General features: G+C 43.7%; 1 protein-coding gene across 1 annotated transcript; it reads left to right on the forward strand.

Annotated features, from left to right (window-relative positions):
- The first annotated feature begins 2,118 nt into the window (after positions 1–2,118).
- LOC117771432 (E3 ubiquitin/ISG15 ligase TRIM25-like) lies at positions 2,119–11,673 on the forward strand. Its single transcript, XM_034601751.1, is given in 8 exon segments — positions 2,119–2,386; positions 2,389–2,819; positions 3,250–3,345; positions 8,636–8,869; positions 10,075–10,275; positions 10,668–10,683; positions 10,876–10,935; positions 11,028–11,673. Coding segments are annotated over 8 exon segments (1,752 nt in total). The 5' UTR covers positions 2,119–2,199; the 3' UTR covers positions 11,555–11,673.
- The last annotated feature ends 3,162 nt before the right edge of the window (positions 11,674–14,835 follow it).

Raw genomic sequence — 14,835 nt, forward strand, 5'->3', positions numbered from 1 at the left:
ACATGTGTCCCAGTGTACTGGACTTTAGACAGCACACAGTTTGAGTGGACAGTGAATCGGCCTGTCTGTAATCCTTGTATGTTTAATTTCCCTGTGCTCGCTGTCTGTGAAACGGGTAAAATGTTAAGTCCAGGTTCATGAACTACAGTCATATCAGAGTAAATATAGTTGTGTATATGACAGTCTTAAAATGCAAAAAAGGAATTGTATCACATTTACTTTCATTAACATTTTTGTTACAAATTAATAAATGTTCTTTTCTCTCTAACATGGTCTTTTCTCTGTAATAAAGTGATTTAAGAAACAGACCTACATTTTAGGAAATATGTTTTGCTCCTTTCTTATCTACAGATGACATCATCAATATTCAGTCGAAGAAATATACCATTCACAGAAATGATCAGTTGAAGCAGTGTGCGACAAAGTATCTTTAATCAGAGCTCCTGGTACTTTGTGGCTACCTACTGTAATTTAAATAAAAAACATCTAGAACTGGAGCAGTGTCCTTTCTAAACCTGTCTGTTTGTAATCGTCTGTTTGGCCTGTGGTGATGCTGGCAGCAGTTTTCTTTCTGAAACTAAAAGTGACCTGCAGTAATTGAGCTACGGCATAAAGACCAGCTGCAGGACTCTGAAGCTGCTGCACAGAGAGCTGTTAACCTGTTAATTCAAAGTTCAGTGGAATTCAACTCGGCACACAAAACCCCAAATTGGAGAGTCAGTTGTAGCTGTTTTTGAGACTGAGCCATCACTGCTACAGAGCGCTGGTTGTCCGTTTATTCAAAGTGTATTCATACTGTACGACACTGCACTTCCTCAAGCCATTAACAATACACATGCCAAGTGTGAAGACAATAAGTTTAACAGTTGTCAAGATAGGCAAGCCACATTCAGAGATTTCTGGAATTAGATGACAGATACAACGTCCAGGCCCCTCCCACACAGTCTCCAAAGCCCCTCCTCCCCTTTCCACTCCTTACACTGCAGAGCAGGCAGGTAACCACAGCAACAAAAAAAACAACATGGAGAAACTCCACCTGGCTCTTATTCCACCTACTGCTAGAAATGCCAGTTTCTAGCAGTAGGTGGAGTCTGATGAGTCCATTTTTTTTTTTGTTCTTGTTCTACCATCCGTATGCTATTCTTGTGAATGTTTCTTCTGCACCTTTAAAGGGCCAGTGTGTAAGATTTAGGTGAAAGATGTATTTTCAGAAATGGAATATAAAATAATCCCAGCGATGTTTGTGTCATCACGTGTAATGACCTAAATTGTACGAATTGAAGTTTTCTTTAACTTGAGCCCTTTATATTTAAAAACATGTTTTCAATACAATACAATTTACATCGGGAGCAGGTCCTCTCTACTATCCTACCCCCTAACCTCTACCAGGTCGAGGTTAAGGTTTAGTTAGAGTCTACCTTAACCTAAATCTAACCCTGAACTTAACACAGCTATTGTTCCCAATTGAACAAACAGACGTCCCCAGATTAACTGGTCTTTCATGTGGAAGTGTTTTCTTAACAGACAGACACGCCCACACAGGTTTTGTCAGTATGGTCACAAGTCTAATTCGCCTGCTGACTACCTGACTACTGTGTACCAATGAGGTGGAGTGATCCGCGCTAGCACTAAAGGTAAGCCAAGTGAAGGTTAGAGGAATAAGTATTTACTTTTTTAAATGATCGTGTCCCGTGCTATGAAAGGGAAAGTATGCCTGGTGTCAATAACAAAGTTGTTCTTTTAAAACTTGGATTACTCATTTGATCGTCTCTGAAGATACAGTATTAATGGACACCTACCTGACTACATATGCTTTCTTTTACAATGCGAAATAGTCATTGGGAATTTTACAGGATGTTAGTTTGAATTCTTGCTGCTCGTCTGTCAGATGTCTAATGCTCTCTGTGATCACGTGACCATTTCTCCATGATGTGGATAGTAAAAGTGTTCCCTACTACCCTATGAAGAACTGGAAGAGAATACAGTAGGAATAATATCATGAGACGTTTACGAGTCGTGTGTATCAGTAACTAGAATTACTGCTTTATCTGTGACCATATCAAATGGCGTGCTGTTTATCACACACACACACACACACACACACACACACACACACACACACACACACACACACACACACACACACACACACACTCTTCTAAGTTTCGTTTCTCCCTGCAGCGGCTCTGAGCTCTCGTCATGGCCGCGCTGGAGCAGTGTGACTTGTCTCTCATGAGTCTGGAGGATGAGCTGACCTGCAGCATCTGTCTCAGCCCCTTTGAATGTCCGGTGACCATCCCCTGCGGACACAACTTCTGCCAGGGCTGCCTGCTCACCACCTGGACGGAGCCCTACAGATGTCCCCAGTGTCGGACCCTCTTCCACACCAACCCGAGCTGAAGAAAAACACGGTCCTCAGCACCGTGGTGGAGACCCTTAAACTGAGGAGGGTCAGGAGCGAGGTGAGCATGTTAGCAGAGGAGGAAGAGACCAAGGAAGAGACCAAGGAAGAGGCCAAGGAAGAGGCTGTCATACGCTGTGACACCTGTATGGAAGCAGAGGCGGCCAACACCTGCCTCACCTGCATGGCCTCTTTCTGCGAGGAGCACCTGCGTCCTCACCGGGAGAACCCGGTGTTCCGTCTCCACCAGCTGATTGAGCCAGTCAGGGACCTGTTGGAGCACTTGTGCCCGGACCACCACAAGCTGATGGATCTCTTCTGCAGCCAGCATGTCCGCCCCATCTGCAGCCTCTGTCTCCAGCAAAACCACAAAGGCTGCCTCTTCACTTCTCATGAGGAGCAGAGGAAGCTCAAAGAGGTCTGCGTGTGTCTCACTTTCCCCTTGGGGACCACCTTACCCAACCTAATCAAATTTATCTGTATAGCCCATATTCACAAATCAACATTTTAACAAATTGAGGCTTCCTCTGCCCTTAACACTTATTAAATAATTCTCATTTATCTGTTATCCAGCAACACAAGTACTCTGATTTGATTTGATAAAGTTAAGCTTGTTTAGTTACAACATTGAAGGAAATCAGTTCAACTTGTTTTCCAGAGGAACTCCAAAATTCTCATATCAAATATTAACATTCTAGTCCTTTTTAAGAAAAAAAACACATTCTGAAAGGGATACTCCGTTAACACTATAAAGTTTGTGCTTAACCCAATAATCCGTCAGTGGAAAGTGACACTTTGTGAACTGTGTTTGTGTGTCAAATCAATATATAATGTTTCTCTGTTTGTAGTCGGACCTGAAGGACAAGTTGGAGTTTCTTAATACAAAGATTGTGCATAATGAGACCATTATGTATAAAATGAGGGACATGGAGGGAATGTTGAAGGTATGTTTGTTTTGAAATTTACTATTTTAAAAACAGTTACATGTTGTAGGAATTTAGTGTCCTTATTGTCCAAAAGGGTACATAGTTACATTATGTCTTTGTTTCTAATGCAAATGCTGTCAGATCTTTTTGATCGTTAAACAAATTATGTATGTATATGTTGCCTTCAAAACTCACTCCAGTATGTTTTTAACCCTTGTGTTGTTCCTGGGTCGAATTGACCCAGAGTGTGTGTGTGTCTGTGTGTGTGTGTGTGTGTGTGTGCGTGCGTGCGTGAGTGCGTGAGTGTGATCATACGCAGCCCTGGCCGTCAGGGTTAGGGTTAGGGTGACCCAAGGATTGTCATTATCCAATTCTCCTGGGGTAATTGAGACCAATGGATTGTCATTCTCGATTGTCATGGGAGGGGTCATTTAGACCCCCAGAGAGGGCGCTGTGGTGCTCTGTGGGGTCATTTAGACCCACACCTGATTCCAATTGAAATCAAGGGGGGGTACATTAGACCCACATATAAGTCTCAGTTTGCCACTCTCTCACGGACCATGGCACGATGTCGCGTCAGGAGCGTTTCACCAGAGAACAGGTTCTCCAACAGCTATTCTCCCAGCAACCATCCTCTGAACCCGAAGAGGACGCGAAAGAGCCAGACCGAGAAGCGGACGGACAAGGAGATGGAGAAGCAGACAGAAAAGTAGACCGAGAAGAAGACAGAGAGGACGGAGACGGAGACAGAGACGGAGACAACGGCGATAGCGAAGAAGACGAAGACGATGACGGCGACTACGAAGACGACGACGGTGACGAAGACGAAGACCCAGTGTGTGATGCTTCTGCAGATTCGTCATCCTTTGAAGAAGAAGAAGAAGGAGGACAAGACCACGGCGACACCACCACCACCGGACTCGTGGAAAGAGAGACCTTCCCCTCAAGAAACGGGGAAATAACATGGTCCTCGAGGGCGTATGGCCGAGAGGAGGGCCACTGCTCCTCCTCCTCCTCCTCCTCCTCTTCCTCCTCCTCTGCTGCGGCTCAAAGCGGGGTCCTCCGGGGCCCCACGATCCACGCGACGTCCCGCACCGGTGACCTAGCTTCGACATTCCACCTGTTCATCACACCGACGGTAGAGAACATCATCCTGGAGATGACGAATCGGGAGGGTCGTCGAAAATACGGTGACGAATGGAAAGGGATGGACGAGACCGACCTGCGCGCCTACGTAGGGCTGCTGATCTTAGCGGGCGTGTACAGGTCCCGGGGCGAGGCCGCCGCCAGCCTGTGGGACGCCGAGAGCGGCCGGGCGATATTTCGTCCCACGATGCCCCTAAAACTCTTCCACACGTACTCCAGACTGCTGCGCTTCGACGACTGCGAGACGAGACGCACGAGACGAGCCACGGACAAATTGGCGGCCGTGCGAGAGGTCTGGGATGCGTGGGTGTCGCGGCTACAGCACCTCTACAACCCGGGGCCCGAAGTGACCGTGGACGAGCAACTGGTTCCGTTCAGAGGTTAGTCTTTTTTTTTTTTAATATTATTATTTTGTTATGTTATGTTAGTTATGTTATGTTATGTTATGTTATGTAGATAGCGGCTGCTAGTCCTCGTCCTCATCTCATCTCCTCTCATCTCTTCTCCTCCTGTTTTTCTCCCTAGGCCGGTGTCCATTCCGTCAGTACATGCCCAGCAAGCCGGCGAAATACGGGATCAAGTCGTGGGTGGCCTGCAATGCGAAATCAAGCTACGCTTGGAAGATGCAAGTGTACACCGGAAAGCCGAGCGGCGGACGCCCAGAACGGAACCAGGGATTGCGGGTAGTGCTCGATGTAACGGAGGGACTGCACGGTCGTAACGTCACGTGCGACAATTACTTCACCTCCTACGAACTCGTGCGGCAGCTCCTGGAGAGGAAGCTCACCGTGGTCCGCACTGTTCGGAAGAACAAGCCCGAGCTCCCGACCGGGCTGCTCGCGGTCAAGGGAAGAGAGGTGTTCTCATCCAAGTTCGCATTCACGCCCACTGCCACTCTTGTGTCCTACATCCCAAAGAAAAACAGGAACATGGTGCTCCTGAGCACACGGCACCCTGAGGCCGACATCAGCGACCACGAGGACGGGAAACCGGTCATCGTCCTGGACTACAACCGCAACAAAGGTGGCGTGGACAACCTAGACAAGGTGATCAGAACGTACAGCTGCAGGAGGATGACCGCGCGCTGGCCCCTGGTCGTCTTTCACAACATTCTCGACGTCTCTTCCTACAACGCCTTCGTGATATGGAGAGAGATCAACCCAGACTGGATGCCGGGCAAGCGGAACAAGCAGAGGGTGTTCCTAGAGCAGCTGGGAAAGGCTCTCGTGACTCCGTTCATCGCATGTAGGGAGCGCATCCCCCGCACGGACGCGTCCACCGCGGTTGTGAAGGCTAAAAAGCCGCCGCTGCCGCCGCACAGAGAGCTGTTGACTACGACGCTCGACCCGAGTGTCCGGCCTCCTCCATAGCCCTAGCAGCAGCCCCGCTCGGGGCGAGTAAGAGGAAGAGGTGTCAGATATGCCCCAGGAAAAAGGACTGTAAAACTCACACCATGTGCCGCAGGTGTAACAAATACATCTGCAAGGGCTGCTCACTTGTCTATTGCGCTACGTGTGCGTCCTAATATGGGGTGGGCTATGTGAGGGGGCCAACAGCCGGGGGAAGCAGGGACAACACAAGGGTTATATATAGACTATATTTCATCTTGCTAAAATTCTTTGTTGATGAAACACATCTTTTCAGCAAGTTTTTGCAAGTTAAATATAGTAAGTTTGTTATACTTTAAATTTCTTAAATGTTATATTTCCCAAAATAAGCATCTGTAAACAATATTCAGAATTTATCATAAACAGAGGTCATTCAATGCACTTTAAAGAAATAAAAGTACAGATCAGAAGCTTAAAAACACATTCAAAGTTGTAAAACATAAAAACATTGCAACAAAAGAACAAATGATAAAACATATAATGTATAATTTAAGTACGTAATTGGGTGAGTTAGTGAAGGCACTGGAAAATAGAGCTGTGTTTGAGTACCTTTTTAAAGCAGGTTATGCTTGGGGCAGATTTGATATCAATTGGGAGCTGTTCCAGCAGGGGGGCAGCACATTCCTAATGCAATATTACCCCATTTTGTTTCAACTCTAGCTGACTAGCTCCTGCTGGTCTGAGAGACCTTTTTAGGTTTATAAACATTGAATATTTTAGGAACGGCGGTTGGGCCCTGAGCATTTAAAGGGGACATATCATGAAAATTCCACTTTGTTAGTGCTTCTACACGTTAATGTGGGTATCTGGCATGTCTACCAACCCAAAAACTCAGGAAAAAAAACACTCGCGCGTTTTGTAATGGTTCCTCTAAGTCAGAAACGTCATGCTTGAGTGACTGGAATGAGCTTCCTGTGTACTGTGTCGTCACAATCCACTGGAAGTCTCCCTACATGGCCTTGGCCCACCCCCCACCTCATCCCCCCCCCACTCGTTACGCCGGGTTTACACCGGACGCAGCAAGGCTGCGAGGCAGCGCAGCGCCGTTCTCCAGCACGCAGCCGCCTGGCTGTTCACACGGGACGAGCATTTCTCCGCGCTGGTCAGCCCCATAGACTGTATATATAAGGTCAGCCCGCGATTCTGCTTTCTCCGCTTGTTGTTGTACCCGTTGAATGTCGGGGTTCGGGGGTAAATGATGGTCTTCATAGCCCCCCACCCCTCTCTTTCTCTCTCTGTCTGTCTGCTTGTGTGCTTGTAGTGGATGGGCAGAGGGGGACATTTAATTATGTGATTGGGAAAATTAAAACTCCAGGACAGCAGAAGGGGAATACAAAGTATGGGATGCATATTTGATAATTTATATCATATAAAATATGTAATTTATATCGTTTAAAATCATGGGGGGAGAGGGGGAGGGGGGAGCTGGCTCACTAGCATTTAAAGGAACAGGCACTCAAAACGGTCACTCTGTGGAGGGCTGTTTTATACAGGGTAAAAAGGGTGCTGTTTTAAATGATCCTTGTGGTATTTTGACCAAAGTATGTTACAGACATTTCATTAAGACCCCAAGGAACCAGATCAACTTGTGGTAAAATGGGCATACAATGTCCCCTTTAATGTCTTTTGGTAAATAAGTAAGACTTGTAGACACAGTCCTGTAGCTAACTGGAGGCCAGTGAACACACCTGGAAATTTGAGGAATATGTTCTCTTATTTTATTTAGAACTCTAGAAAACAACATTCTAAATCAGTTGCAGCTGTCTATTGGTCTTTTGGGGGAGGCCAGTGAGAAGAGCATTGTAATGTTAAGTCTGGAGCATAAAATGCATGAATAAGTTTCCAAATGTCTCTTTTAGACACAAAAGCTCTCACTTTAGCTATGGTTTTGAAATGTCAAAAAATGTAATTAAAATCTCTATTCATAATAACACAGAGATTGTTAGCATGGGTTGAAGTCTTAAATGCTCCAGAGTAGGTAGGCACCAAGTTCCAACCTTCTGTCCTTGGTCCCAAATGGAAGTTTGCTGTCCTGGCTCCTAAATGGTGGAATGAGCTCCCCATTGACATCCGGACATCAGAAAGTTTACACATCTTCCGCCGCAAACTAAAAACACACCTCTTCCGACTATACCTTGAATACAATTTTCAAACTAACAATTTAGTAGCACTTAAATGACACTTACTTATAGCACTTTGTAGTTTGGCTTTTTTGAAGAAATAGTACTTTCTTGATTCTTGTTGTTCTGGGTTTGTACCCTCATGGTTGAATGCACTTATTGTAAGTCGCTTTGGATAAAAGCGTCAGCTAAATGAAATGTAATGTAAAAGTATTTTTAGTATTAAAAATAGTAAGTATTGGAGTATTACAGTTTCAGTGAATTTGGATTACAGTTTCAGTGAATGTGGTATTAACAAAAACCATGTGTCTTCAAGTAGTTATAGATTTGGCTAATAACCACTTTATAAATAACCTTGCCTGTGATTGCGATGTTTGAAATAGGCCTGTAAATACTACAACTGTAAGTGCAGAAGCGTCCTGGTTTCTTTTCAGGAGTTATTGCAATAATATACATACTATAAACATGAGCTTGATGACTCTTCACACATACTGCGCCTTACTTGAGAGATACCATTATTAGTAATTCAACTCGGTATCTCACATGTTTAAAGTAACAGAATATGGAATATGCATTCCCCTTATTTTGTCTGACTGCTGTTTTGCCCTTTTTCCTTACTGATCTGTTCATGAATACTATCTTGGTCCCCTCTAGGTCCCAGCCGCCAACAAGAAGAAAGCGTTGGTAGTCGAGTATCAAGAGATGCACGACTTGTTGACTCAAGAGGAGAGCATTGCTCTGAATGCAGTGGATCGAGAGGTGGAGACTGGTGAAACCAAATTGAAGCTTCTCATGAAGAAGTTCGCTGAGAACATCGACCACATGAGTGGGTCTAAAGAATATATCAACAATCTGCTTAGTCAGTCGCAAACACTGGCCTTCTTGCAGGTTAGACGATCCACACTGTAACAATCAGCTTAAGTTTTAAGTCTTGTTACTAAAACAATTCAGGAGCTATTGTGACACTATTTATCAAGGCCTGGTTAAGTGAGAAAATGTTGTTGTCAGGGGTCTTTAAACCCAGCTAACTATAAAGTATTAAACAGAAACTCAAATGTATGCCAACACCAAATTTATTTAGAACCCTCCCCCAAACTTAGGGTCACAGAAAATAAATAAATGTCCACTTAAATATCAATAAGGTAAATCCAAAGGGGAAAAATGTCTTTAGGCAGCTCGCTCAGTCTATGGAAAATGTCCACAAAAAGAGAAAAAATCATTAAAGGTCCTCCCTTCATAATGCAAAAATATAACTCAGGAAACGGAATGCATTGCAAAAAACAAAAAGCCCAAAAAGGATAGAACTCGCCAGGATGGCAGAGAAACAATGAATAGGAGTCCAACAAAGAATTGAGGGGGGGGGGAGCCTTCTGCTTAGTGGTTATGGTCCTTCACTCGCACTGTATTCTAAAACACTTAGAAACTTCCTCTCACACCGAACAAGGACAGTGAAAGCCAACATGATACCCACACATTGCTATGGGTGACTCAAGTTACTCAGGGCTCCTGACTGTTTAAAAGAAAGAATCATCGTATAGGACATCATATGAAATACCCGGAGTGAGCGAGAATTTGTGTATATGCTCCCAGACTCCTCAGACAGGGTGTGGAGTTTACACACACACACTAATACCATTTATCACAATTTCTGTGACAATGTATCATCCAACAAAATGTGTTATCATGAGAGGCCTACCTTAATGAGTGAATCAAATCAGAAATCGTAACAAATCGAGATCTTCTGATTTCTGCAGCAGACTAAATACATGAAATCCTGCCTAGGCCTACTGCCCCACCCCTCACCTTAATGCTCTGTAGATTTTTGTGAATACGTATGAATGCAGAATCTACTGCATTCTTTGTGTAAAAGGCAAACTCCGTAGAAAAAGCAGACCCCGTTGTGCAGACATTATCCGGAGTTCATGTCAAACAGCTGAAGAAACTTGTCAGTTTCATATATTGTTGTGTGTATGAATTCCAACCCAGGCCTGGGTCATTTTCCACATTATATAATAATATAGCTTAATCTTGACCCTTTTGGAGAAAAGCTAGGGTCCATCAAAGAAAACCACATTGTGTTCCTCTCCTCACAGGTGTCATGTAACCTGCCTGCAGCTGTGAACTTTGACCCTTACACCCCTCGAATCAGCCTGGACTCCAAGAAGGTGATAGCCAGCGAGGCCTTTGCTGTGACCTTAAAGGAGCACCTGACTGAGCTGTTTAAACAGCCTGTTGAGTCCAGACTGCAGCTGATTAAACCAGGTGAATATGCATTTAACAGTTGGAAGATGCATTAAGAAAGTATACTGAAATCAGTTGTGTTCAATTTGGTTGCAGAAATTAACACTGACATTGCTTTAATCAAAACAGTTGTAGTTTATTTTGGAGTAAATATTGTAGATATTTATTATATAAAAAGTTCAGAAATGTGTCCACTTAAATTTGAATTTACTCAACAACTGCTCATCCAATCAATGTCAAAGTTGTTGGGTGTGTCCTGGTTTCTGGTCCTGATGACCACTTGAAGGGCTTTTCAGTACAGTTTTACATTCATACAGTGCATCTATGTGCAGCACTTTCACTATGAGGCCATTTGGGGTGGAGTATCTTGCCCAAAAGACATGGACGAAAATACCCAATCAGCATGCGGTTGTGAGTTTTCCGTCATAGTTTCCAAACATCTCAGTTTCTGCTCGTCAAGAGTAAAATGCAGCCGCAGAGTTTTCAAACTTCTCCGTTTTAGCGACTAAAATTCTGCAGTAATTTGGACGCCAGATGTATCTTTAGAAAAGTTGATGCATTTTCAAATGGAAATGTTGTATTTTTGATTGTAACTTTGTAACTGCAAGGTGATTATTCTAAAACGAATACATTTTTGTCTTCCTCTAATGTAGAAACTTCAGACATTCCCGCAAACCTTGCATGTGCAGAAAAAAGAAGTGAACTTCTGAAATGTAAGTTTATGAATGTAGTAAGTATGTTTCTGTCATATGACAGCAGCAACCTTATTTGTTGGTTGAATGTTCTTTCTTTTGTTTCTTTTTAGATGCTTCAGTACTCACACTGGACCGCAAGACTGCCCACAAACGCATCACGCTGACTGAGGAGTTTACTAAGGCCTCTGTGACAGATGAGCAAGCAAACTACCCCAACTGCCCTCAACGTTTCGTCCTCTGCTCCCAAGTACTCGCCTCCAAGGGTTTCTCGAGCGGGCGCCACTACTGGGAAGTCCGACTGAGCTGCAACAACTTTATCGGCATTGGCTTGGCTTACAGCAGCATTGACCGTAAAGGTCCCACCAGTCGCCTGGGCCGCAACGCCCAGTCCTGGTGTGTCGAATGGTTTAACGTCAAGCTGTCCGCTTGGCATAACAGCCATGAAACCGTGCTGTGCGATCCCAATCCAAAGCTCGTAGGTGTGCTGTTAGATTGTGAGGGGGGCAAGGCTACATTCTTCAACGTGGCAGACAGGGCATATCCCTTCCACACGTTTGACTTACCTTTTGCTGAAGCAGTGTATCCAGCTTTCTGGATGTTCTCCAGTGGTTCATCCATTACTTTGTGCAAGCTGTAGGGATGTGGAGTATATTGTCATAATTACACACACACACACACACAATCAGCCCCTTGATGTCATTACTGAAATTAATATCACAATAGTTACGTTAAACAGTTTGTCTATAAATGTATGTTAAAGAAAATTGATAATTAACAAATGTAAGAGGCCGACATGCTTCAATAGCCTCCAAACTTAAAAGTAGAACCATTGAGAAATGTTATTCTTTAAGTGATTGTGAGGTTCCAGGATGATTAGCCTCACTCATACCACTCTCTACACACTGTGGTTAGCTCTGCATTCAACAAATGAAATACAGGAATATATGGTTGTGGTAACTCTCCAGTAGTTTACAGAACTTGGAGTGTCACAACTGATATGGATGTGTGGAGTCAATAGCATGCCATAGCTGAAGTCATTAGCTGTTACCATACCCTACACCAGCTGAAGTTGTGGTTCTAAACTGGCAGAGCGTCTGTCTTTTTTGGTTTAAGAAACATCAGATTGGATCAGTATAACGTGCATGTCCTGCGTCCAAGGTGACTAATGCACTTAAGTGTTTCTTACAACTTTAACAGAACACACACAACTTCCTGTGCACTTGCTGTACAGCGTGCTTGTGTCTGTGTTAACCCTGAAGACTAATTATTACACACTGTAGAGTGGTGATGAATAAAGAAGTGAATTCATCACACATGTCAGTCCAGTGTTGTGAAATTAAGTCTGCAGGTGAAAGGATTGATAGTTTTGGACTGAGGCAGTCTAAGTTTCATATGGGTGAATAATTTTTTGGGTTGATTTAAAGGCTTCATCCATACTACTATGTTGTTGTTTGAAAACACCTCCACTCTGTTAAGGAGACATCTGGCTTCCACACTGCTCTAGTGTTTAAGCAGCTAAAACAGAAGTTTGGAAACGCTGCTGGCCTGTTTTAGTCTGAAAACTCCAGGATGGCGTTTTAGTCTGGATGGGTAGAAATGGAGAATCTCTTAACTGCTTGCTGATCGGGGCTGTCGGTCAAGATGTAGCCTTCACTGATGTGTCCGGCTCCTATAACACTGGTGACATTTAGTGGCTTGTTGCCTGTTGTGGCACCAAAGTGGTTGGCCATTGTGCCTACGGATCACTTGAAATCAAAGCTTGTTCATCCTGTTGATGCTAAATGCTGTGAAACCAAAAATTGGCATCAGCAGTAGACATCTACATACACATCATTACTGCAGCACATGAGCAGTGAGGTTGGAACATGGTTCAGGCTAAGTACTAACTTCTCTGCACTAAATAGGTGCTGAAGACTGCATTGTCTGATTGAACTGATAAGTGAGCCCAGGTTCAGATATGATGGCCACTGTTGTGAATCAGTCAGTTCACTGTTGGTCAATTGAAAAGATCTGTGAGGCATTGTGCCAGTGCACTTCAGGTATGGACCTTTATTTATTGGGTCACCTGCCGACATTAAAGGCTCCATGCCTCACTGCACTGTTTGCTGTGGCATGTCTTCACAATGGTACAGATGGCTTTGACAACCTATGGAGAGCTTTACCACAGCTTTACTCAACTCCTCATATTGTGTTGACACTTCGGACCAAGCTAAAATAATATGTATTGCATGGGTGTCGGGGATCAGGGGAATCGAGGGGCTTATGTTTGTTTGTTTGCAACATGTGTCCCAGTGTACTGGACTTAACTTTAGACAGCACACAGTTTGAGTGGACAGTGAATCGGCCTGTCTGTAATCCTTGTATGTTTAATTTCCCTGTGCTCGCTGTCTGTGAAACGGGTAAAATGTTAAGTCCAGGTTCATGAACTACAGTCATATCAGAGTAAATATAGTTGTGTATATGACAGTCTTAAAATGCAAAAAAGGAATTGTATCACATTTACTTTCATTAACATTTTTGTTACAAATTAATAAATGTTCTTTTCTCTCTAACATGGTCTTTTCTCTGTAATAAAGTGATTTAAGAAGCAGACCTACATTTTAGGAAATATGTTTTGCTCCTTTCTTATCTACAGATGACATCATCAATATTCAGTCGAAGAAATATACCATTCACAGAAATGATCAGTTGAAGCAGTGTGCGACAAAGTATCTGTAATCAGAGCTCCTGGTACTTTGTGGCTACCTACTGTAATTTAAATAAAAACCATCTAGAACTGGAGCAGTGTCCTTTCTAAACCTGTCTGTTTGTAATCGTCTGTTTGGCCTGTGGTGATGCTGGCAGCAGTTTTCTTTCCGAAACTAAAAGTGACCTGCAGTAATTGAGCTACGGCATAAAGACCAGCTGCAGGACTCTGAAGCTGCTGCACAGAGAGCTGTTAACCTGTTAATTCAAAGTTCAGTGGAATTCAACTCGGCACACAAAACCCCAAATTGGAGAATCAGTTGTAGCTGTTTTTGAGACTGAGCCATCACTGCTACAGAGCGCTGGTTGTCCGTTTATTCAAAGTGTATTCATACTGTACGACACTGCACTTCCTCAAGCCATTAACAATACACATGCCAAGTGTGAAGACAATAAGTTTAACAGTTGTCAAGATAGGCAAGCCACATTCAGAGATTTCTGGAATTAGATGACAGATACAACTTCTAGGCCCCTCCCACACAGTCTCCAAAGCCCCTCCTCCCCTTTCCACTCCTTACACTGCAGAGCAGGCAGGTAACCACAGCAACAAAAAAACCAACATGGAGAAACTCCACCTGGCTCTTATTGGTGGTTTAGAAATAGCTTTGGATTCTTCCAAATTGCATTACAAGCAGTAGGTGGAGTCTGATGAGTCCAATTTTTTTTGTTCTTGTTCTACCATCCGTATGCTATTCTTGTGAATGTTTCTTCTGCACCTTTAAAGGGCCAGTGTGTAAGATTTAGGTGAAAGATCTATTTTCAGAAATGGAATATAAAATAATCCCAGCGATGTTTGTGTCATCACGTGTAATGACCTAAATTGTACGAATTGAAGTTTTCTTTAACTTGAGCCCTTTATATTTAAAAACATATTTTCAATACAATACAATTTACATCGGGAGTAGGTCCTCTCTACTATCCTACCCCCTAACCTCTACCAGGTCGAGGTTAAGGTTTAGTTAGAGTCTACCTTAACCTAAATCTAACCCTGAATTTAACACAGCTATTGTTCCCAATTGAACAAACAGACGTCCCCAGATTAACTGGTCTTTCATGTGGAAGTGTTTTCGTAACAGACAGACACGCCCACACAGGTTTTGTCAGTATGGTCACAAGTCTAATTCGCCTGCTGACTACCTGACTACTGTGTACCAATGAGGTGGAGTGATCCGC

This window comes from Hippoglossus hippoglossus, chromosome 1 (genome assembly GCF_009819705.1).
Source record: "Hippoglossus hippoglossus isolate fHipHip1 chromosome 1, fHipHip1.pri, whole genome shotgun sequence".
Lineage (NCBI taxonomy): Eukaryota > Metazoa > Chordata > Actinopteri > Pleuronectiformes > Pleuronectidae > Hippoglossus > Hippoglossus hippoglossus.